The sequence below is a fragment of the Candoia aspera genome, chromosome 5 (genome assembly GCF_035149785.1).
Source record: "Candoia aspera isolate rCanAsp1 chromosome 5, rCanAsp1.hap2, whole genome shotgun sequence".
NCBI lineage: Eukaryota > Metazoa > Chordata > Lepidosauria > Squamata > Boidae > Candoia > Candoia aspera.
The window spans coordinates 9,654,576-9,680,618 of NC_086157.1; the positions used below are offsets into that span (position 1 = coordinate 9,654,576).

At 41.9% G+C, this 26,043-nt stretch overlaps 1 protein-coding gene across 1 annotated transcript in view; it reads left to right on the forward strand.

The window, feature by feature from the left end:
• Positions 1 to 25,815, forward strand: part of DGKH (diacylglycerol kinase eta) — a 64,080-nt gene extending 38,265 nt beyond the window's left edge. Inside the window, exons 16-27 of the mRNA XM_063304564.1 lie at positions 1,480 to 1,590; positions 1,759 to 1,855; positions 3,019 to 3,126; positions 4,524 to 4,637; positions 4,869 to 5,003; positions 6,226 to 6,392; positions 9,475 to 9,580; positions 10,477 to 10,569; positions 13,188 to 13,307; positions 15,604 to 15,712; positions 17,422 to 17,552; positions 23,623 to 25,815. Coding sequence (XP_063160634.1) covers positions 1,480 to 1,590; positions 1,759 to 1,855; positions 3,019 to 3,126; positions 4,524 to 4,637; positions 4,869 to 5,003; positions 6,226 to 6,392; positions 9,475 to 9,580; positions 10,477 to 10,569; positions 13,188 to 13,307; positions 15,604 to 15,712; positions 17,422 to 17,552; positions 23,623 to 23,712 — 1,381 coding nt within the window. The 3' untranslated portion in view covers positions 23,713 to 25,815. The remainder of the gene's footprint in view (positions 1 to 1,479; positions 1,591 to 1,758; positions 1,856 to 3,018; positions 3,127 to 4,523; positions 4,638 to 4,868; positions 5,004 to 6,225; positions 6,393 to 9,474; positions 9,581 to 10,476; positions 10,570 to 13,187; positions 13,308 to 15,603; positions 15,713 to 17,421; positions 17,553 to 23,622) is intronic.
• The last annotated feature ends 228 nt before the right edge of the window (positions 25,816 to 26,043 follow it).

Sequence of the window (26,043 nt, forward strand, 5' to 3'; positions counted from 1 at the left end):
TCTGAGGAAATGGATGGTCTAATGTTGATAGGTTTTTCTAGAGTATATAGTGAACCTGCTGCTGCTTAAAAGCTTTCAAAATAGTGCACTTTATTAAGAGTTAGTGGGGTAACTATGTCTTATAGAGGGCATTGGAGGAGGGGGAGAACTACACAGTGGTGTCACTGTGTCACTGCCAGATCTTGCTTGAAAAGATTAAAAATAGAGAAGGAATGGACTTAGGACAAGATACATCATATGGGCAGTATAATATTAGGGCTTTTTGCATTCTAAGTAGAAAAGGCCATGACATCTGAGTATAGAATTCTTGTCCTGAGAAACTCATTCATTTCTAAACTTTCAGGATTTGTCTTTCAGATGTGTGGCCGGTGACTAGGGCATCTAGGACAGAAGGACAGGAGATAATGGAGTAAGATTCTCAGTAGTAGGTGATGGGATTTAAATATCCTTCATCACAATTATCATGTTAGGGCTGCAACAATCCAGATGACCACTAGATGCCAGCAAAGTTAAAAGAAAATACTAATACTGTGCTGCCATCTGGTGGCCATCCACTGGCTTGTCCCTCTCACCAATTAGCAAAAACAAAAACAAGCAAAAAAAGGATTATGTAAGTAAAGTGGGTAGGGATGGAATTTAATTTATCTTCTTTCTATTACCACAGAAAACATGTAATTCTGGCCATTAGTACCTCTTATATTAAAGCTGAGGCATGTGTTGGAGGCAATCATATATTAGCTTAATGGAACAGGATATGAGTGAGGATTTTGCTAGACACACAGTATTTTTATGAACTCCTTTGTTCCCGGAAGTGGGCAAAAGAACCAGGAAATTGTGTATAGTGAAGGCATGTGAAAGCTTTGTTATCCTGAACATCTGATATAGTCCTCTGCACTATATCTCAGTCACAAAGAGTGGCTTTTTGAATTGACATCGGTGTGAAGTGGGGTTAGCAACAGGTTGTGGGATCAACCTGTACCTGTTGTCCTGCCTTTGTGGGAGCAAGTCTGCTTTCCACAGAGCGTTGCAGAGTGATGACAATCATGGTACAGTATGCCATCCGGTAACTTTTCTCCTACTTCCAATAGTAAGTAATTAGTAGGACTATGAAGCAATCTGGATTCAGAGGGGAAGAGGTAATTTGGATCATGTGAAGGGGTATATGTTGTACCTGTCAACAAAGTCTTAGAAAAGCCACATCTTCTCCTAGGTTCTCCTGGGTTCTAGATTTAAGAAGATGCCGATAGGTGCCACATGAGTGATCCAAACCACTTTTTCCCCACTGGAATCTGGATCGCTATGCAGCCCTAATATCCAATCCTTACTTAGCCCTCAGTGGTTACCCTTGCATGATTGGATAACAATGGCAGCAGTGGGGCGCTCTAAGAAGGACGCTAGAAATGTGCTGTTGTTTGTATACCTGTGCATGCTTCCTCTCTATTGTGCTATTATCAACAGTAGTTGTGCATTTGTGTACAGGGAAGGCTATTCAGAGAAGTGCGTCATGAACAATTATTTTGGCATTGGATTAGATGCAAAGATTTCATTAGAATTTAACAATAAACGGGAAGAACACCCTGAAAAATGCAGGTGAGTTACCGTCACGATTTGAAATAGCCCTTGCCTATATATTTGTACAAAATATTCCTCTGTGTGTGTGTGTTTTTTTCAACATCTAAGCAGGAGTTGGTGCCTTACTGAATGTGTTTGATTGGTTAATTCCATGCCTCTGTTTGATCACTGTGCTTTTACTTTTAGAAGTAGGACAAAGAACATGATGTGGTACGGAGTGCTTGGTACGAAAGAACTGTTACAACGGACTTACAAAAACTTAGAACAGAAAGTTCAGCTTGAGGTAATGCTTGAATTCCCAGCCACTCAGTTGTCTAGTTTCTCCTGAGGCAAGATGAATCTCTGCCTTTTGATGCTTCATGGTATTTTGGTTTGATCTTTGTTCTAAAGGTCTTCTTCACCTGTTGACAATTGCCCCTTGTGATGTAAGGATATCTCAGAATACATTAAAGTAGACAAAAGTCTAGCTGGGTATCAAACAACACTCATTCATTCATTCATTCATGTCATTTATCTACCATCTTGATCGACATGGACTCTCAGGGGTTTTATGAAAAATCTGTACATAAGAAACAGGGTCTTTGGGTTTAAGATAGAAATATTCTTGGTTGTCTCTGAAAGAGATATATGGTCATCTTTGAGACTGTCACCTGTGGGTTCTCTTAGATCTTTGAGTCTTTCAGTAGTATTGAAGGGACTGTGATCTCTTCCAGTTGATCCCTCTGTGTTAACATGTGGATCCTGTCTCTCAGCCCTGTCAGGGAGGGAAGAATTGGGGGGGTTTCTGGGGGCTAGTGTAACTACTACACCACAGCAGAGACACTGTTCTCTGCACACTATCTTCAGGGTCAGAGGCCTGTGCTGTGTCTTCAGAAGACCTGGATTCAGAAGAATTTTATCCTGCAATCCCTGGTCAGGTCTGAGACCTTGGTCAAGAAGCCCTACTCCAATTCCTTGGATCCATTACCCAACAATCTCTTTTCTAAATTCTATCATATCTGCAGTTTGGGGACCATTTTCAAAGACAATCTGATGTCAAGCATATTACAATACTGAGTGTCACAAAGTGTCAGCCCCTCTCTACCCAAAGCTATCTTATTTTGCTTAGATAAGTTTATTCGTGGCAAAGATATAATTCAGAACCAAATTTGGAACCAGAAGTTGGCTAAAGGTCTTGCTGTAGTCTCTGGCTTGCCTCAATAGAAGGCTAGAAGGTCTTTCTTATATTGGTGAAGTGTTTGTCCTTTTCTTCTGTGGGCATTGTATAATGGAAGACTTAATCTAAGAGACTTCACTCATAAAGTCCATGTATGAAACATGCATAGAACATCCTGGCTAAGCAGGGGAAGCTAGATAAGTTAGCCTTCAAGTCCAACCTATATGTGTGATTAATGGAAATTGCAGTGTATTTCTGGGATTATTTATATAGGATTTTATACATTGCAGTGTGATGGACAATACATCCCTCTTCCAAGTCTTCAAGGCATAGCTGTCTTGAATATCCCAAGCTATGCTGGTGGGACTAATTTCTGGGGTGGAACCAAGGAGGATGATGTAAGTAACGTGCATATTTGCTTCCAAAGTCCTATGAGCCAGTATTTTCCATATTTATGCAAAATGCAATTTGCATAAATATGGAAAATACTTTTTGTTAAGAGTTCTTTAAATATTGTATGTCCATTTCTTAAAGCATAGTTTTGCAAGACTTTTTTGAAGTCTATTTGGTACCAACCACATTTTCATTTGGCATCACGGAACATCAATGGTATTTCCAAAATGTATTCTTAAAAACAACATTATTGATAAAGGAAGTTACTGGTTGGCTAATCATCCCTATTACTTAGAGGTTTTGTTGCTAATTCCCAAGTTGGTTCATCATTAGAGTACACTCATCCAACTGAATCCCTTACCAAGCTTATTAAGGTGGTCTCTAGAATGGTGCTGGAGAGCTTCAGAACTGAGGACCATCATCCAAGCTGAGGCTGCCTTAATAGGCTGGATCAAGATATCATGGTCTTTGTTGTAAGTTATGGGACTATCACAAGTTATAATTGGACCAAGGCACTGGATAGGAACCACCTATTCTTGACTCGGGTTTTGCTTCAGGCTGCAAAGGGGATGGCTTGGTTGTGGGGACAGAGCCAGTCTGGTGTAGTAGTTAAGGCACCGGGCTAGAAACCAGCAAATTGTGAGTTCTACTCCTGCCCTAGGCATGAAAGCTGGCCGGGCGACCTTGGGCCAGCCACTCTCTCTCATCCCAAGAGCCAGTCAGGCATGGTAGGAGAGTTCTAGTCCCGCCTTAGGCCTGAAAGCTGGCTGGGTGACCTTGGGCCAGTCCCTCTCTCTCAGCCCAAGAGCCAATCAGGCGTGGTAGGAGAGTTCTAGTCCTGCCTTAGGCCTGAAAGCTGGCTGGGTGACCTTGGGCCAGTCCCTCTCTCTCAGCCCAAGAGCCAATCAGGCGTGGTAGGAGAGTTCTAGTCCCGCCTTAGGCATGAAAGCCGGCTGGGCGACCTTGGGCCAGTCCCTCCCTCTCAGCCCAACCCACCTTACAGGGTTGCTGTTGTGGGGAAAATAGGAGGAGGAAGGAGTGTTAGGTATGTTCCCTGCCTTGAGTTATTTATAACAATAATAAAGGCAGGGTGAAAAAATCTAAAAAAAGAGCTATTCTCATTTTCATTGCACTTTTGGCATTTTGAATAGCCCAAACGGTCTCACATATTGATGAAGCATTCCAGTTCCAACATTGTTCATAGCAACTATTTCAAATACTTCGGTAGTGACCTTTAATATTACAGTTCCGTTCCAAATGTCTAGTGCTGATATTTGAGAAATGCTGATTTGTATCCTGCAGCCAAAGAGCTAATCCCTCAATGACCTCAGTGCTGGAATGCAAATATTTAAATGTCACAAAGTGAGTTACAGAGCATAAAACATCTCTCTTTCCCCACCAGATATTTGGGGCACCATCGTTTGATGATAAAATCCTGGAGGTGGTCGCAGTATTCGGCAGCATGCAGATGGCTGTTTCTCGAGTTATCAAGCTCCAACACCACAGAATAGCCCAGGTTTGTGTGTTGCCCAGGAACAAGGAAATGAGCTGGTCTGCTGTTTCAGCCAGCTGCAGGTGAACCAAGTATAGACTTTCTGTTTTCACTCCAAGTGGGCCGCAAATCCCCACAAATGCCAAAGTGCAGCAGCCTTTTGCCCTTGAGATGGGTCTGGACAGGAGCCCCAGCTCTTCATGGAAGTTGCTTCAACATATTCCACTGGGCTGAAACCTGCTTACTCTTTTTCAGTGCCGGACAGTAAAGATCACCATACTTGGAGATGAAGGCGTACCTGTACAGGTAGATGGGGAAGCTTGGATTCAGCCACCAGGCATCATTAAAATTGTGCATAAAAACAGAGCACAGATGCTAACACGAGACAGGGTACGTTATGGGGGGGATCTTTTTCCTAATACGTAGCAATGATGATGATGATGATAATAATAATTTCATGTATTAGTTTTGGCCACTGACCATAAGTACAAGAACGCAAGGACAAAAATGGAAACATAAATGCAAGTGAGAAATTAAAAAAAAAAAGGAACATGCAAGAATGTTACAGAAGGGATCTTTCTCCTAATACACAGTGTCCATAACAACAATAACAACAATAATAATAAATCTTCTGTAAGAATAATTTCATGTATCCACTATCTCTAAGTATAAGCTGCCCAGAGTCCCCCCATTCGGGAGAGATGGGCGGTGAATAAATTTATAAATAAATAAATAAATAAGAAATCAGGCACAAAAATGTAAACACAAAAAAGAAAAAGTGAGAAATTTCTGTTTCATTAACAAAAAGGAACATGCAAGATTGTTACAGAAGGGATCTTTATTTAACATATTCTGTAATAATAGTAAGAGCAACAATAACCCCAAATGATAATGTGTTCAATAATAAGAATAATTCTTATTTGACTATTCTTCTTCTTCCTCCTCCTCCTCTTCTTTGTCGAAAGTACAAAAACACAGGGGATTTCCTCGTGCATCAAACTTGTGAGAAATTTGATTCAGTTTCATTAAGAAAAAAAGTAACATGCGGGAATAAGAGATTAATGAAAGTATCTGTCTCCAATATCATGCCTTACTAAGTGGAGCATGTATAGTTTGCAGGAATATTTGGGCCTGTGAGAGGTATCTTCATTATCCCATGAAACCAAGAATGCTGATTAGTTTTAGTTTCATAGAATAATGAAGATACCTCTCACAGAGTGTAGGCGTATTATTTTTATTCACAAGCACTAAAAAAATAGGGGGTGTGTGCAAAAATGTGAAGATGGGGGCCTTGATCATGCAATTAAAGCCATGCATTGCAGGTGTGATAGTTATACAAAAAGCACAAGGCTTGGATTGCACAGTTGCAGTGGCCATCTTGACTTTTTTGACACTTTTCTCCCCTCCCCAGATGCCCTGGGTCACAAATATAAATGCCTCCTTTCTCATGCACACGAATCTGCAGGCACACCTTTATGCAATGTGGGGACAAAGAGGGAAAAAGCCCAAATAAGGTCTTTTGTCCCTTCCATTGCAAATATGCACCATCGACGTAGGCTAGGAATGTGCTGTGGCTTGAGCGATGTCAGAGCACCTTTTCAATTCTGAACAGGCCTTTGAGAGTACGTTAAGATCCTGGGAAGACAAGCAGAAGTGTGATTCTTGCAAACCAGGCCTACGGTCACCTTTGTACCTGCATCAGGCGGTGGAGCTAGCATCTGAAGAAGAGGCAGCACAGATCCAGTCATGTTCTCAGGTGGCAGAAGAGCTGATCGCCAGGTAGGAAAAGAGGAAAGGCAGCTCAGTATTTCAGAATTTTCACATGCCTTGAAACGGAGCATGTCGGCTTGGTTATGTTTCAAGTCTGCTAACCTCAGGGTTGCTCTGGTGCTTTAACGCTCCTGAATGGATTACTGCAATGCGCTCTACATGGGGCTGCCCTTGAAGAATATTTGGAGGCTTCCACGGGTGCAAAATGCGAGCAGTTATGGGTGCTGGGCGTTTGGCACATGTGACACCCGTGTTCTGCAAGCTGTGTTGGTTGCCAGTGTGTGCCCAGGTGCAATTCAAGGTGCTGGAGATTGCCTTTCAAGCCTTTCGTGTCTTGAGGCCAGGTGACTTATGGGACCATCTCTCCCCAGTGGTGTCTACCCATCCTGTTAGATCTGGTAGGAGAGGCATGCTCCGAGCCCCATCTGTGAGAGAGAGTAATCTGTTGGGACCCAGAAGGAGAGCCTTTTCTGCTGTGGTGCCTGCCCTCTGGAGTATCATTCCCTCAGAAATTCTCAGCCTTCCCAGGTAGACCAGGCAGGAAACACAACCAGATTAACTAATTCTACATTATTGTAAGGCTACATTAACAGAATCTTGCAAGTCTGAAAGTACAATTCTCCCTCTGTCTCCTTTACAGCCTGAGAAGCTAGGGAGGGTCCCTTCTGAGCCTTTTTCTCCACCCATTCTGCACCTGCGGACTATGCTCTCTCTTATCTGACTGTTCCCTAAGAAGCATCTCTTCGCCCTGTCTCCCAAGGCCTTTCCCACATGCCATTACAGAAATTAGACTTGCCTCGACCCTACTGGACTGTTGCAAGTCACTGAAAATCTGGCTTTGCCATCAAGCCTGGGGCCCTGATAGCATGGGTGAGCCTGTATCATGGCTAGTCTGAGTGTTTTGCAAGAGTTTTTGGCTGCTATTTTTATGTTATTTTTGTTGTTTTTAATTCTGGTCGCTTTTTATTGTTTTTATTCTGTTCTAAAGCTGCCCAGAGTCATGTTTATGAGATGGGCAGCCTTTAAATTGCATGCATGAATGAATGAATGAATGAATGACCAACAAACCATAATTTTCTGGCCTTGGTAAACCCCATGCAAAAGTGTTACATGCTTACTATAATTTTCTAACATTGGCTAGGTGTGCATTTGTCAGATCCACTCTTTTTATCAAAATGACAAAGGGAGCGTTGTGCTGTTGTGATACAAGCTTCGCCCCATTTGTACCTGCATGTGACATCATGACACAAGTACAAAAGGGGCGGATCTTGCATGGGGTCAGGTCAACACCACTCTCATGGTTCCCTACCCGAAGGATGCTGTGGGTCATGGAGTACTGCTAATTTCTCATTTTTTTTTGAAAAATTAAATCTGATGCAATGACGTGCTTGTTTGCTTAGCTTTCCCGATAAAGTTTCCTTTCGGAGACAGGGTTTGACCAAATGGCCACCGTTTGACCTGTAAGATTTTGAAAGGTATTTCCAACTTCTAGGGTTAGAAATAAGATTAGGTTTAGCTCGCCTGCCTTTTTACAATAGATCCTGAAGAACAGAGGTTAATAATACAGTAATGAGAATATAGATTGCCAAGTGGTGCTCTCCCAGCTGTTGTTATTAGCAGCTTAATATTTCCAAGTACTGTATACATACACAGACAGAACCTGAAGAGACGCCAGGGGTTTAACATTTAGCATTGGAGCAAACCCAACAAGGGGAAGGCCAAAGAGGAATTGGTGGAAGGAAGAATAAACGTTAATGAGAGCATGTGCAGTTATACATATCTAGGCTCTGTTTTGATTTATGAATTCATTGACTTCATAAATCAAATTTAATCAAATTTAATCAATTTAATTTAGAATAACAAGTTTTAAAAATACAGCTAGTCCTCGCTTAACGATCACAATTGGGGCTGGAATTTTGGTTGCTAAGCGAAGCCGTCATTACGTGAATTTGATTTTATGAACATTTTTGCGGCGGTCGTTAAGTGGATCACCGTAGGCATCAAGCGAGCCACGTAGTCTTTAAGTGAATCACGTGGTTCCCCATTGATTTTGCTAGCCAGAAGCCAGCTGGGAAGGTCAGAAATGGTGATCATGTGACCACGGGATGCTGCAACGGTCATAAATGTGAACTGGTTGCCAAGTGCCCAAATCGTGATCATGGACTGCAGGGACACTGCAATGGTCATAAGTGTGAGGACTGGTCATAAGTAGGTTTTTCCAGCACCGTTGTAAGTCTGAACCATCACTAAACAAATGGTTGTTAAGCGAGGACTACCTGTATGGGGAAAAGTGGGGAGGGGTGGCAGATACAGAAAACCCAAACCCTTTGAGTCATTTACAGCCCAGATAGGGCAATCCTATCTGAGAAATTTTAGCAAAAGGAGAGAGATTAAAGCTTGGATTTTTGCTGTATTATAGAAGAGAAAGTAGATGACACGCTAAAGGAACCTTCATTCACTTGTCACGTCTGATGTAGCGCTAGGGAAAAGGTCAGAGAAAGGGTAAAGTGGGTTGTAATGCATGAAAAATAATTATAAATGTGAAGAGATCAGAGTTAAATATAATGGGGGGAAAGAAACTAGCATTTGAAGAGAAGATTAAGCAAATTTAGAAGAATCTTGGGGTGGGGTTGCATCCTCTGGTTCTCTAGGGCAAAGCTTCTCAACTTCAGCAACTTTAAGATGTGTGGACTTCAATTCCCAGAATTCCCCAGCCAGCCAAGGGGAATGCAGTCGTCTTATGCCTATGGTGATTCGCTTAATGACTATGTGGCTCATTGATGCCTATGGTGATTCGCTTAACGACTGCCGCAAAAAGGTTCATAAAATCAAATTCACTTAATGACTGCTTCACTTAGCAACCAAAATTCCAGCCCCAGTTGTAATCGTTAAGCGAGGACTAGCTGTATTTTTAAAACTTGTTATTCTAAATTAAATTGATTAAATGGGGATGCAGTCTTCTTATTAGGCACTACTATTTCTCTTTCTTCTATTATTACTGGCAATATTTTCAGGGAGAAGTGTATTAACGTGCCAGGCATTTGAAATTCTCATTCTCTTTTCCCCCCTCCCCAATCTGCTATTTTTCCAGAATCTGTGAAGCTGCAAAAACTCACGGCCTTTTGGAACAAGAGCTGGCTCACGCCGTGAATGCCTGTTCTCATGCTTTAGCCAAGGCCAGCCCCAGATTCCCTGAGGTAAGGAAAAGAAAGTCCGTCCCCAAATAGGCAAAGCTTAGAATTAACACATGCACGGTAAATTTTATAACGCGGTGCTGTTATCCTATTTACCACGGTCGCTTCAGTGAAGGGTTAGGTACCCATTGGCACAAAAAAATCAAGATCTGACAAGCTTCTGATATCGGACAGCCCTTTTATTTCTTTAAAAGAATCCAAAAGTAGGGGGCTGAGGATGTATGGATGTGGGATCTTGTTTTCCTGGGAGCACGTTGACTCTGCAGAGGCAGCTGCATGCTCCTGGGAAAGGATGCAGCTGCTTTAAGGAGCTGTTGAGAGGCGGTATAAAAGCTCTTCATGTGTGTGATGCATTAAAACACGTGCAGCGCTTCGATCCCATGGTTGCGATCTTCATATTGATCGTCTTGCCCATCCCATAGATCCCCCTGCATTTGCTGCCTCTGAGTCATAATGAAGCTGGTTATTATAAGGAATTATACCTATGAGAAAGACAGTAATAATCGTTCTCTGATCTTCTTCCATCACTAGTCCATATTGGCATAAGCATTATAGATGACCAAGCATCTGATGTAGAGAATATCTCTGGAAAGTAGCATCAGTTGGTTCACACAGAGCAACGAATGGAAGTCAATTCTCTCTGGGGAAGACCTTCCTGACTCCAATTCTAGTGGCGAGGCAGACTGCAAATGTGGGCTTCCTATGAATCATGGAAATGCCTTTATTTCAAGCATACGTTTTCACAATGTTCCCATAAGGGATCATGACCATATTTAGAGCCTGCTAGGAAAAGCCACTTAGGTTATTCTGAGTTTTTTCCCCCCATCATTATTACCAAATATTTAAAATTAAATTTACAATGTTGTGTTTCTGGGATCTTCTTTTTTTTCCTCCTGCAGAGTCTTGCCAGAAATACTGCGCTGGAAGTAGCTGCTACTGTGAAGGCACTCCATGATGAAACAGCATCCTTGCTAGTTGGAAGGGTCTCTTTGGTAAGATGGGGATCATAGTGCTCTTAAAACGTAACGTTGGCCAGAAACAATCCATTAAGTATTTGTTCGCAATAGAGTTGGAGATCTATAGCTTGGAGTTGCCTTCATCCTTCACAAAAACAACCCCTTATCTCCCCCCACTCCCCCGCCCACCACTTGCCTTCTTGACTTTCCAATTCTGCCCTTGTGGATGCTATTAATCCTGATTCTGCAAGACTCAGAGGCCACAGAATCATCTCAGATCAGAGATTCTAACTTCTGAACTGAGTCAGCTGTTTGAGCACTGGGTCTTCTAGCAAGAGGCTCTCAGGAGAAGGTGAGAAGGGGGTGAGAAAACAGGGAGCTAAGGATTTTAACTATCCCTCTAGCAATTGTAAGTGGACTGAGATCAGGGTTGGGGGAATGACTTAATGACCTTAAATGAGGCTATGACACATGCTGGCATATGTGTGGACATTATTTGTAACTCTGATGCACCCCAACATAGCACCGTTTAGGGATAAACATATTCCTGTTCCCTGCTATGAATAGAAAAGTCCATGTACCTCGCTATGGAGGCTTTAAACATATGCCTGGCTCTGGGTCTTGTGAAGAAGAGAAGTACTGAAATTTGAAGGACTCTGAACACTTTTGAAGGACAGTCTTCAAGATCATTTGTGTTTTGTTAGTTACATTCTGTACTGATTTGAATGTTGGCAACAACTGTTCTCAGTAAATCTAGAACAAATTCAAATGTGTAATAAATGATGGAGTATCTTTTCGAGCCCCACTCAGAACTGCTCAATTTCAACAGGTATGTTGCCTTTGTGTGGTCAGTGTCACATTACCAAGACTATCTGCTGCAACCTTTTCTTCTCAGCAGCCATGATTCTTTCCACGTCTGATTGGGGAGTGGGAGGGTGGGGGACAGGGCACAACTGGTTTCATTATACAAGGTGGTGATCTGAGATTCTTGTTATGGAGAAGCACTGAAATTCCCACCATGGAGGAGTGGATTATGAAGAGGTCAGAATTGGCAAAAATGGCAAAACTGACCTGTTTCTGGTCAGGCATAAAACAATGAGTTCTTCTTTAAAAGACTGGAAATCTTTTACAGGCTTTTTGTTGAAAACAGAGAAAAGTGAAGTAATGATTTATAGGTTTAATGACTGAAGAAGAATTAAATATGGGACTGAAGGGATTTCTGTAATATTAAGGAGAGAGATTGGGTAATGAATTTGTTAATTTCTGTTACAAAGAAGGTTGGAAGTCACTTACTTTTGTTTCTTTAGTTAATTCTCTTCTCTTTTTTTCTTCTTGCTTCCCACACTTTTTCTTCTTCTTTTCTTAATTCTTCTTTTCCTCTTTTTACTCTTAGATTTGTGTTTTATCGTTTGAAAAAATTCATATATATATATATATATATATATATATATATACACACACACACAGACCCAGACACACACACACACACACACACACATATATATATATATATATATACGGTATATATATATACTGTAAAAAAATTCCCTTCTCGCCCCTATGGGTGGTATGTGTCTTCCTCAACCTCGGGTCCTCCACCAGAGGCCTGGGAGTTTGAGGGTTCTGCGCAGGATCTTGGCTGTTCCTAGCACTGCACTCTTCTGGACAGAGAGCTCTGATGCTGTTCCTGGGATCTGCTGGAGCCTCTCTCCCAGCTTGGGGGTCACACTTGCCCCTACCACCACTGGGACCCCTTTGGCCTTCACTCTCCACATACATTATATATATGAGATACAGATATCCATATACTGTTTGTTTGATTGTTTATTTATTGCTCAAATTTAGCCACCGCCCATCTCCCCCAAAAGAGGGACTCTGGGCGGTTTACAATAAAATCCAGCACAAAATATAAACATTAAAATCACATAAAACAGTTATAATAAAATACAGTAAATAAATACAATCCGAGAAAGGTATAAAATCCAGGCTGGTGGGAGGGACTCTAGGGTGCGAGCCACCCCCAAGAATGGTTATTCACTTTCCTGCCCCAGGCGAGATGGCAGAACTAGAGTATATAGAGTATATATATATATAGAGAGAGACACACACACACACACACACACACACACACACTCCCTTCTCACCCCTATGGGTGGTATGTGTCTGCCAGAGGCCTGGGAGTTTGCGGGTTCTGTTCCTAGCACTGCACTCCCCTGGACAGAGAGCTCAGATATTGCTCCTGGGGTCTGTTGGAGCCCCTCTCCCAGCTTGGGAGTCACAGCCCCAAGTGCCCCCCACCATCACCACTGGGACCACTTTGGCCTTCACTTTCCACCTCCTCTCTAGTTCCTCCTTCAGGCCCTGGTGCTTCTCCAGGTTCTCGTACTCCTTCTTCCTGATGTTGCTGCCACTCGGCACAGCTACATCTATCACCACCGCTGTCTTCTGGTCCTTCTCTACTACCACAATGTCTGGTTGATTGGCCAGGACCTGCCTGTCTGTCGGGATCTGGAAGTGTCTATGTGTGTGTATATACAGTATGTATGTGTGTGTGTATATGTGTGTGTGTGTGTGTGTGTGTGTATACACTGTATATATGAGAGATTCTGGTTAGAGGATTCAGCCTAATGAAATCATGTGTTTTGTTTTGGTAGCAATTGGAATCCCCTTACGAGGAGCTGCTGGTGACAGCCGTGCAGAGCTTGGAGACTGAACTGAGAAAGTTGGCTGAAATTCCTTGGCTTTGCTATATTCTACAACTGAATGATGATGAGGTGGGTAGAATTCACGCATGCCAGCCAGTGTTCATTTTTCAGATGGGTAAATTAAGCTACACAGTCCTAAAACTCTGTGATATGCAATTCCTCTTTGCTAAGGTTGCCATTATTCCGAAGTATTTCAGATGCGGTCTGAAACCAACAATAAATTAGTCCCATGCCATTACTCTAAGCAAGCAGTGCCATTTAAAAACTCATAATGCCATTTCCCCCCCCCCCCCCCGTCTTGCCTTACAGTATGTACATTTTCAGACCCAAGTGGATTATCACATTTATCTGAGCCATCATGGAAATCTATATCACAAGTTGCTAGATTCTTTGCAAAGGGTATTGTTCTTTCATATGTCATTGTTTTTGGACTGGGGAGAGCTTTCAATTGTTGTGATGGGGTGAGGAAAATATGTTTTCAGTGGATGGTCCCATTTAAACCAAACTGAAACATAAAGGAATGGGGCAACAACCTTGGAAACTATCTCACACCAGCTTCTGTGGCTTCTTCTAACTTTTATCAGGACATTCCCATAGCAACTCACGAATCTCTGTTTTCAAGAAGCTTGCCCCCTCCCTTCTTCCCACCAAGACAATGGCTTTCTTCGGAGTAGATAAGTAGGGCAGAGAGTAACTTGAGATCTATTGCTTATGAATATGTATGTATGCCTGCATCAGCATATAAATATGGATGTTTACATCATTTTCTTCTCTGAAATGCATAAATATCAGTGCATTCCTTTAGCCTCGAGGGCTGTCTCTCCCTATCCCTTGGAGGGGTCCCCTTCAGTGCATACTGCTTAATAAGCACTGCGGTGTGCCTTGATTATTTGCTTTGTGGTTTGATCCCTCAATGGCAAAACCAGGTGACTTTGTTGTTTTACTTTGCTTTGCCTGGGCCAGAAATTAGTCTGTTTCTGTGAAGGAATAACATTTATTCTTCCAGAGGAGCAAAATCCTTTGCACCTTAGATCTTAGATCTTAGAAAGGCCAGCTTCTGGTGATGTGATGGGGCAAGATGTGATGGAATGTAAATCTGGTCCTGGCAGGGGGGAGGGGATGAATCAATGAACCTTTAAGGGAGGAGGAAGCTCAGAAAAGATTACTCAGTCCTGGGAAAGAAACTGAAAATAACCTTGCCATGATTTTGTTTGGCATAAGATGTAGTAGAGAGAAACTCTGACCGGGCTGTCGGGATTCTATTATTATATCCTACAACAATGAAGAAGTGTTCCTGAACCCTTGCTGCTCCTTCTGTTTGACATGAGCTACCTTGAAGGACTGACACAAGTTAAGGAAAGTGATTGCTAGGGGCCATGGATGCTTTGAAGTTGAACTGGAGGAAGAATTTGAACCTTCTGTGAACACAGCATCTCTTTGGCAGCCCAAAGAGTTGCTTCTGATTGAGATTGAAAAAGATACAGCTGCTTTCAAGTTCTTTAAAGACTCAGAAAAGTTAATGTGATTTTTAAAGCAGTTTCATCCTTTTTTTCCCAGGCTTTCATGGAACCCTGAATAAAAACAGAGTGCTTTAGTGAGTAGCAGATGCTGTGCTCACACGAGATCTCAATCACTTTTTCTGAACCCTTTTTGAAGCACATTCAGACATGTTTGGCTACAAGTGAATATGAGTTTTTGACTGTTCTTTGTGTAGAAGAGATCAGGGCTGATCTCATCAGTTTCAGGTTGTTTGTTTGTTTGTTGGTTTATTTTTCAGATTTTGCCACTGCCTATCTCCCCCCACACAAGCGGGACTGTGGGCAGACAAGAGAACATGAACATGTTTTTTGTTTCCTGTGGATGAGATTTTAAGTTATGCAGAGTATAATTTAGTAGACAAATTACACCATAATACAATTAGTTTACCCCCAACAGTTATCTAGATTTGGAAAGGAATGAACTTTGATTTATTTATTTCTGCACTACTCATCTCGCGAACGACTCTGGGTAGTTACTTACGCTCTGCTCAGGGCCTTTCCATATTGTAGAATTACTACTAACATTCCTCTACTTGGAGAATATTCTGTCTTCCTGTTTGTTAAGGTCAAATTTCACGATGCTTTTAAAGCATGAACTTTGGGTAACTTCATTTTCTTTTCATCCTATTCTGTCCTGGAGATTATCCATTGTATTTTTCCTTTTGGACTTTTAACAATCCTTTTCAATGTAGCACATCTTGCATGCTGAATGTATAGGGTTTTTAAAAAATATATTACAGCTTAATCTCCTACCAATTGCTTTTAAAGAATAAACTGGCGGATGCATCAAATGAACAGAAGAAATAGCTTCCTTCTTTCCTTTTCAGGATCCTCCTTTGGAATATTGTAAAAGGAACAGTAGAAGTACTGTATTTCGTATAGTGCCAAAGTTTAAAAAGGAAAAGGTTCAAAAACAGAAGACCAGCGCCCAGCCTGGTATGTTTTAAAAAATATTGTTGCCTGGAAGAAACAGAGCTGTGAATGGACTGTGTGTAACTTAATAAGCGTTGATTGGGCTTATTTGTTAGTCCATCTTCGTGATGACTCGAAGTATCTTTATCCCATGATAAAGTGGTCTCTTAAATCTGCCTGTAGGTCAAGGGTGCGTAACTGTCTTGGCTTAAGGAGGACGTAAAGTCTTGCACGGCACACTGAGGGCCACATTTTAAAAGTGAGCAGAATGAGGATCCATTTGGGGAGGAGGTTCAGGGGTACTGAGGGGTGAAATGAATGCTTTTGGCATTTTGCAAGGTTTAAAGCACCTACTTTGCTGTTTAAAACCCCACAATCCCTCCAATATTACAATATTTTTTTATTGTAAACTGCCCAGAGTCCCCATTGAGGGAGATGGGCGGTAATATAAATTTAACTAATAAATAAATAAATATTCAGAAAAGAGGCCCACGTTTGGGGCCCAAGCCACACTGGGAGACTTCATGAGATGCTGATGCCTTGTTTGAGGTACCTAGGCCACATTTTTTGCATCCCTATCAACTGTATCTCTGAGAATGCTGAAATCCCTTGAAAGTTCTCAGATGTTCTTCAGTGAAAATCTTTAGCAAGACAATGAGCTTCTTTTAAAGTTACTATGTGCTATCTTACTGGTCTTCTTTAACAGATGCAGTCAAGCGCTCAGTGTGTTTTAAGAGTGGACCATTGGTTTATGACTAGCCACCACATGAGGCAAAACTTGACCAATGCCCTCTGTGAATATGGCCATGTTCTCCAGAACGTGCTACTAATTTCTGCATTGTTCAAGGTTTCCTCTGCAGAAAAATCAGTGTAGAAACCATTAGCTGAACAAAGAATAGGAAAACAACACTTCTTTAGATACTGAAGCTCCATAGAACAGACTTCAGCAGATTCCCTTCTTTCATTTCCTCATTGTTATAGGTTGCACAGATGGTATAAAAGTGCTGTTTTTTAATAACAATGCCATACCAGGATCTCTGTTTCAAAATGCTAAAAAAGAAAGCCATGTGAAGAAATGTTAATGAATTGGAGGAAGGTAATTGAAATTATGAACTAACTGCCTTTGGAACCCCTTGGAGGTATCCTGGGTGACAGGTAACTTCTGAAGTGAAGCAACTCTTGATAAAATCCATGCAGACTGACATGATCGCTTGTACACACCTACTCCATTATTAAAATCCTTTCTCTGCTAAGTGTGGGCCACTTTTAGGGAACGATGTTGACAGAACTTTTAGAGTGCTATTTATTTGACCTGGTTAAAGGAGTAATGCTTGAATTAAACATTGCAGCTGTTCAGGTTTCCACGAAGACTATTTTTTTTTTCCTATTTACATTTCAATCAATAAATTGTCATTTGCATATCCTGGAACATGTACAGATTTGACAGCACCGATCCCAGTAAGGCAAGCAAATGAGTTAAGAAGCTTGACCGTGTGGATGGATGTGGGTGCTGAGAGCATGGCTAAAGTGCAGACCGCCCTTTTCTTTTTTTATACAGATTCCCAGGCTTTCCCTCCCTTTAACCTGCATGAGAGAGGCTGCTCCCCATTATACATGACTTCTGCTATCACTGCAATGTTCTGTTCTGTTTTCCACTCTCTATGGCCTAACCTTTGCTTATCATGCAGCCAAGCATGTAGAAATTAAGGGGGTTTTGCTCTTAACTTTGGTAGTTCAAAAATGGGGCACGGATGAAGTTGCTGCTTGGCTGGACCTGCTCACTTTGGGAGAGTACAAAGAAACCTTCATCAGCCACGACATCCGAGGCTCTGAGCTTTTGCACCTGGAAAGGCGAGACCTGAAGGTATTTGCGTTGTGCCACTTTTCTGCTTTATCAGCATTTCTCTTGGATACAAAGAATGAACTGAAGCTTTTCCTCTGTCCCCATTCCAGTTACGTGCTTGTAGCTTGGCTTTTTAACATGCAACCCTGCATAACACACCTGGGAAAACAAATCTGCTGTCCGTTAGGCTGCACTCTCTGTCTGGTAAGACTGGGAAGAGCAGGGATTCTCCTTTTGAAAGAACGTATAGCAAGAAGAGAATCTAGTTTGGGGAAATCATTTAGGCCAGTCCCTGTTTCTCAGGATGCAAGTGCCATTTAAAGGAAATTTAGAGATGGGAATGTGTGTGGGGGGGGATGTGTATATATGAGAGTCAGTTTGGGGTAATGGTTAAAGTGACAGGCTAGAAACCGGGAAACGGTGAGTTCTAGTCCTGCCTTGGGCATGAAGCCAACTGGGTCACCTTGGGCCAGTCCCTCTCTCTCAGCCCTAGGGAGGAGAAGACAAGGATAAGCCACTTCCAAAAATCTTGCCAAGAAAACTGCAGGGACTTGTCCAGGCAGTCACCAGGAATCAACACTGATTTGAAGGCACATATACATACATATACCCACACACAACTTCTGGAGGAAGAACAGGATTTGCACTTGGAAGATAAACAAGTAAATAATACAGATGCATAACATCATTGCATTTTATAAAGGTTTGTGTACCAAATCACTTGTAATTAGTGGACGTTGTCCAAGGTTTTCAAATGTGTTTAAGCTGAACATCCTCTATTTCAGCTGATAGAAATTCAGTTCTACAGTCTAAAGGTTCATTCAGCCCAAATATACTTGCATTTTCAGTAATTCACCTCATTTATGAGTGACTGCCAGAACCATATGCGTTCAGCCAGTTTTGTAAGGAATATAGACATTACATGATTATGATTATGGATGGTTGGAGAATGGTGGTCTTTCTGAACTTACAGATTAAGGAAATAAGAAGAGTCATTGTAGATTACCCAGTCCATTCAATTGCCTTTTGGAAACCCAGAGTTTCTTTTATTATATGCATAATAAGACCCAGTATGGGGCAATGGTTAAGATATTGGATCAGGACTAGGAGACCCAACTTCAAGTTGACCTCCAGTCATGGAAACTCACTGGGTGCCTTTGGGTCAGTCTCTCTCAGCCCAATATTCAGCACAGGGGAGATTCCCATCAAAGCCACCTTGAGCTCAGGTCAACTCAGCCTTCCACCCTTCCAAGGTCGGTAAAATGAGTACCCAGCTTGCCGGGGAAGGTGACGACTGGGGAAGGCAATGGCAAACCACCCCGCTCCATAGTCTGCCAAGAAAACATCATGAAAGCGGCGTCCCCCCAAAGGGTCAGACATGACTTGGTGCTTGCACACGGGACCTTTCACCTTCCACAGAAATACAACAAATAATAAAATATGCAGTAGTTCTTGATAGCCACAAACTTGTTAATCAGTTTTTCAAAGCATCTAGTATGTATGTTGATAATCATAATCATTCAGAGCTTAATTATCTGCTATAAATTTCTGGCTTGTGTCTTCTACTCTGTCACCACAATCTCTCCTATTTCTGTGGGGCTTTCCTTTGCATGGCATAACTGTAGGAAGTTTTAATAATGAGCAAAGTTCAGAGAATATTGAGGAAAAGCTGGATTCCATCTGCTGATGAAAGGTCTAGGTGTACAAGTTTTCAGAGGAAATAGAGAACCAGCTGTTTGCATCATGGAATCAAGTTTTGTTACTGAACACTTGGGGTAGATGACATTTGAGAGAGAGAGATAAAAACAGCTCTTAATACAAATACTCTAACCAACCACCAAAACTATGTTTGAATTAAAAGACATTTAGGTATCTTTGAGGAAGACAAATAGGAAAAAGTTCCAAAGTTTAGGGGGAATAGTCAGTAATAACAATAAACTTGTTGTTTTATTATTGGCTGTTGAGTGCTGATCAAGACATGCAGATGGTGTCTGAAAAATACAAAGCCCACATTGCATAGATCCATTTATTCCAGTTATGCATTTGGAATTTTGTCTGGAATGCTGTTAGACACTGCCATTGCCGTGATGGCTTCTTCTGTTGACCATGCCTGGCAGGAAACAGTTGATGGTCACAGAACATATTAGTAAGCTGATCTGGAGCATTGGTGGGAGGGTAAAAAAAAGTGAAGATGGTGCCCACGACCACACAATCGAAGCCCAGACCCACAACACATGTAAACACACATGAAACACAGTGGTGGCTCCATCTTGACTCTCCCCCCTGCCTATGCCCCTGAAATGGATCATACTCCTAGGTGTTTTTGACCAGGTAGGGAGTTATTTCCATGAAGTTTGCTAAAAGCCCTTTATATTAAATTATCTACAAGGGTATGACAGAGTGCATTACATGTCTGTGTCCTTATTCTTCTGCTTAAAGGCAGAAGAATGGGTCCAGCACAAAAGAAATTGCAGAATTGGGACAGATTTGGACTTTCTGAAGAAACACAGTAGTAGCTCTCATTTTCCCCATAGCCCCCATAGGATCCGTGTGGAGCTCTTAATCAGGAGAAGCCCATACCCTTCCTTTATCTGCTCATTCTTTCCAGCAAACAGACTCTTATTTTGTTCACTTTGGGCTTCATTTTGTTGTTTGTTGATGTACCATGTATGTTATTCCCCCGCCCACTAGTTAAACCCTAAGCTACAAAAATACGAATGTCAGACAGAACGATCTAGAGAGAGAATGTTAAGACAAAGGTTAAACCTGCAAGTTCTTATCTGTAAAGGACCTCATCTAGTTTGCATGTTAACAAGCATTTAGGTGACTCAGGGCCAATTGAGAGCAATGAGTGAATACATAAAATCAATATAGCAATTAGAGCTGTGGATTTGGTTCCAGTTGCAAACGTAGCATCTGTTTGCAGCTCTTTAAAGCAGCTGCACCTTTTCTTGGATTACAGAGGCCAGTAGTGTAATTCTGGGGAAAGACTCAGCTGCTTTAAAGAGTTGCAGATGGGCGCTATGTTTGTCCTCCTGCACTTTTCTAAACTATTTCCAAAGCATTGTATGAATACACACAAGCATGAAGAACTATGAGCTTGGATGACAAAGGGCTACCACATCTCTGAAAAGTTTATTTGCATCAGATTCTGTTTTGTAGTACTAGGTTTAGTGTGTTTACATGTACAGCTCTGTACTCTGCTGTTATTACACAAACAAGTGTGTATACTTATATTCCTTTGGGGGTTTTAGGAGAAGAGAAAGTGCAGGAAAACAAATGATGTTCATTAGCTTCAGGGAAGATCGTATTGATCTAGCTAGCAGGACACTAGCAAGATTGGCAAGACACTGAATTCAGGCCATTCTATCCTGGTTTTTGATCACGTAATGCCATTCCAAGTGGGACTGCTCACCAAGGATATCCATAACCCATCATTTTTGCCCTGGGTCTTCCTCTTTCATTACCCAAAAGGGATGAGATATCATCTGTAGGCCTCAATCATCTTCTCCCAATCTCTGACCGACTCTTGATTCCAAGCTCTTGTGCTGATGCTCTACAATCAGGTGGTCACAGGCTGGAACAGGTCAGTATAAGCATTAACTGAAATGGGCATAAGAGGGCAGTAGCGCATTGCCAGGAAACTGCAGTGCAGGTAAGAATCGTAGACTTTGAATGAAGGGCATTTGAGACTGCAATCCAAGCTGAGCTCAGGCAGGAAATAAAAACATTGAAACTTCACACATAAATTACTCCGTGAGCTACATGCAGTAGTTTTGGATAGGATTCTGCATGATCTGAAAAGTCCAAGGGGAAAAATTCTAAGGCTCCATAGTTTGAGGAGTGATTAGAGCATCTGCCCTGTTCTTCAGAATAAACACTTAGAGAGCTTTCAAGATGCAATTTTTTGTTTTTGTTCTGAAGGAACATCTTTCAACCCTTGCTGGGCAAATTCACATTGGTCTTGAGTCTCACAGATCGTTGGGGACTTGCTTTCAGATATTGAAATCCTCCAAAGATGTGTATCTAACCATCTTTTTTTTTAAGTAGTTGAACGAAACCCACTTTGTTGTATAACTATACATAGTGCATATGAGGCTTTGTTGGTGATCTGGCATCAGTATTTATCTATGATGTTGGACAGGTTTTCTCTGCTCTGCTAGATTTCAAAATGTTTGTTTCGCTATTTAAGGAGTTACTGGTTTTTTATTTGCCTTGCTTAATGCTGCTAGATATGTGAAGGTGCTACAGCAAAGCTGTAATTCCATATTGTAGTTCAGAAACAAATGTAGATCTTTACATACTCAACCCACATTCCAGGGAGACATATCAAGTATTATTGAGTGGCCTAAAATGTGAGAAATAAATAATATGGGGAAAAATAGATAGTACCACTTCTTTTGAAAGGTTCACTTTTCCTTGAAAAATTGTACTGACACAATTCAGTGTCTGAATGGACCCTCACATCTGGAATGGTTAGTATGATGTACTAATTGGTAAGAAGTCTAGAGTAGGAAGTTAACAGTTAACATTGCACTCGTTCCTGGACCAGGAGGCCATGCTCACAGTCACCCATGCCTTAGTCACCTCCGTTCTGGATTACTGCAATGTGCTCTACATGGGGCTGCCCTTGAAGAGCATCCAGAAGCTGCAATTGGTCCAGAATGCAGCAGCTTGCGCATTTTTGGCTGCCCCACGGTTCACCTGAGTAACATCACTGCTGGGTGAGCTGTACTGGCTTCTAGTTGCTTTCTGGGTACAATTCAAGTTGCTGGTCATCACCTTTAAAGCCCTACAAGGCACAGGGCCAGGTTACTTGCAAGACCGCCTCTCCCTGGGGGATATCTGCCCATTCTACTAGATTAGATAGGATGAGCGTGCTCCAGGTCCCCTCCCTTAAATGTTGCCATCTGATGGGACCTCAGAGGTGGGCCTTCTTGATGGCCATCCCAGACCTTTGGAACAGCCTTCCGCCTGAGATCCAATGGATCCCTACCCTTTTAGCCTTCCAGAGAGCCACGAAGACTTGGGTCTTCACCAAAGCTTTGGGCTAAGATGGAGGTTGAGCTGGGAGGATGCTTGGTTTGGCACCTGGGGGGAGGGGGGAGGGTACTTTTGTTTTTAGCCATGCTTTTATGTTGTGAGCCACCTAGAGTCATTATATGGGATAGGTGGCCATATAAGTCCTGTAAATTAAATATAAACAAATATTTAAGCAAAAGAAGAACCTCATTTGCATTCAGTGCTAGAATATGGTGAATGCTATACCACTTTTGATAGTATGCATTCTCCAGCTGGTTGCATATATGTCCAAGGGACACTTCCTCTCCTGCTTTTAACTTATAAGACTGTATTTCCCTTCTTTTTTAAAAAAGAACATTTTACTGTAATCACTTCATTCTGCTTTCTGCATAGATCAATGTAATGTGAGTGCAGCAGTGTTCGTGGTGGGTGAGTGGGTGGGAATATGTCAAAAAATTCAAGATGGCCATGATGGCATGTCTGTGAAAATGGGCAGTGGCTTGGTTGCAGTGCTGCAACAGCCAACTTGAATTTTTGAACTCCCTTTGTGGATGTTGCTGTGTGACTGATATTCTGAAATGTTTGTCTTGCCTATCCATGTAGTTGCTTTCCTGCTTGGCTCCTAAGGAACAAAGCAAAGGCATCAGATGTATCATTGACTATCTGTTCAAACGTGCCTCAGATGTTGTTCTCTGAAGTGGAATTGTCTTGTAGTCAAAAGAGGTATTGCGACATGTCAGGAAAGACAGAATCAAGTTTGTGGCATCTGCAGTTGAAAAGTCTTTACAGTTGAGTTTACAGAATATTCTCAGAAAATTTTTACAAGTAAGGAGTTTCCTTTAGATATATTAGCGATATGTCCATAGGTCATCCATAGGTGTCAGTGATATATTTTAATTGCAAGAAAGAAAATGCCATATTATAATGACAAGAAGAGACATGGTTTCAGTAGTTGTTTTAACAGACTTGTAATGTGGGCTGTCTAAACTAGCTTTGTTGCAAAAAGTTAAACAATCTTTCGCTACTCAGGTTTCCTGCAAGTGAACTTTCCATCTTCTTTGTCTCATAGGACTTGGGGATAACGAAAGTGGGTCATATGAAGCGAATTCTTCAGGGAATTAAAGAATTTGGCAGGAGTGCACCGTTACCTGAACCGTAGCTGTCCCAGCTGCACTGCTGAGGAAACACTACTTATGCAAAGCTGTAGAAGCATGCGGGTTGCTCCGTGGATGAGTAAGCGCCAAGACGTGAGAAGATTAGAGTTGCTCTAATCAGGGCGTGGTTTGACGAAAGCGCCGATGTGGGAGCTCAAAAGGTTTTGTGTGTCTAAAGAGGCTGTGAAATATATTGTGAGAAGTAGTTAAAATGTCTACATTACAGTGAAAATGTTTCCTGGGTAGCTCATGCATGATTCGGACAACGGTAATCAACACAGTTCCTTTCCATGCCTATCCAGGTCCTTTCAATGCAACTGCAAATTGCTTTGTGAAATGAGATGGTTAAGTTTGACAAATCCTTGAGGCCTAACCTTATCTAGAGCCTCCAGCTAAGCGTCCCGTAGACTTGATCCCATCTGGGTATTTCGGTGACACTGATACCTCAACCACCATTCTCTTGTTATCCCTTTCATTGGCCAAAAATAACATTGAAGCCTTGCCGAATGCCACGAATGGAAATGCCTGGCTTTGTGGCCCAAACTGCCTCTCTGTTGCATGATACTTCATACACTTGAACAACTTTTATATCTGTTTTAATAAGGTATAATTTATTACTGCTTTGGGTTAAGGACTTTTTCTGATGTTATTATGTTATATACACATGCTGTGTGTGGTGGATATTGTTGCCATAATCTAGCCATGAAAACTCCTATACTCTGGCTTCAGGTAATTTCAGAGTATTTCTAAAATGCTAGCACATGGCAGATTTATGAACTGGTTCCCAAGAGAGAACGATTTGAACGTTTCCATACCATTGATAAAATATGCAATGCTGACTATCTTTCTTAAAGCAACTGCAAGTTTACCTCGAATGTCTGAATTTCAAAATGTGGCCCTCTCGTGGCTGATTGACCAAAACTGCACCATATTTGGTGAACATCAGGACTTAATTATGCAATTTTCATGAAATCTTTAAAGGTTGCAGAGCCCTGACTTTTACGTATCCATTAAGCAAAGCATTTTTTCAGTTCAGAAATTGATTAGCCTCCTCAGAAATATTGTTATCAAATCATTTGTTAATATGGATTGGAAAATTTGGTTGATCAGTGCTGGAAAATAAATTCCTTTTCTAAAAATACAGCATGAGTTTCACAGCTGGGAAACCTCTCATTCTAGATATTGCTGAACCCAGGGGCCTCGGCAGGGGCGTTCAAAAAAGTCAAGATGGTATCTTGATTGTGTGGTTATGGACTCACTGCCCATGGACACCCCTGGATGAAATACATCTCCCAACATCCCCCATTATTGATCTTGCTGGCTCTTAAGCTCCTTCCACTTGCAGGAGAACCTGAACAATTAAAGCTAACCAGAAAGCAGAGAGTTCATGATTTTGTCTGAATCAGGACTTTTGATTTTCATTTCTCTAAAATGTCAGAACCTAAAATCAGATCAATTGTTTGTTTCCAGTTTGAGTTTGTTTAACCCAAAGTCCTGGTTCATATACAGTATAAGACTAAGCTTTTGTCCTCTGTGTTAGCTTTGATTAGTGGGAAGAGCCAAGCAGGAATGGTTGACATAGGGGTGTCTGTGGGTCATAAAATTCAACATGGTGGCTGCATGATCAAATCCCTGCCCTCTCCTTTTCATTGCACTGCACATGTGATACATAAAAAAAAGGATAAGGGCCTTGACTGTGCAGTGACAGCCATTAACTTGACTTTTTGTCATACACCCCCCCTCATCCCTCATGGGCACCAATGAATTGACACAGACCTCACGAACAATAAATGAGGATTTTCCAGAATTCTGATATGTGTGCAGCTTTGTCCTTCTTCATTGGCAGTGAGCAATGGGGGGAAGAAATATGTCTTGGGAAATGCTGCACATTTCCAATGAACAAGATGCATCACAGTGTCAGAAGGAACCCTAATCAGATCAAGTAGCAATGATTTCTCCTCAAACTGGAGACATCTTTGTTGTTTATTCGTTTAGTCGCTTCCGACTCTTCGTGACTTCATGGACTAGCCCACGCCAGAGCTTCCTGTTGGTCGTCAATACCTCCAGCTCCCCCAGGGACGGGTCCGTCACCTCTAGAATATCATCCATCCACCTTGCCCTTGGTCGGCCCCTCTTCCTTTTGCCCTCCACTCTCCCTAGAATCAGCATCTTCTCCAGGGTGTCTTGTCTTCTCATTATGTGGCCAAGGTATTTCAGTTTTGCCTTTAATATCATTCCCTCAAGTGAGCAGTCTGGCTTTATTTCCTGGAGGATGGACTGGTTTGATCTTCTTGCAGTCCGAGGCACTCTCAGAATTTTCCTCCAACACCACAGTT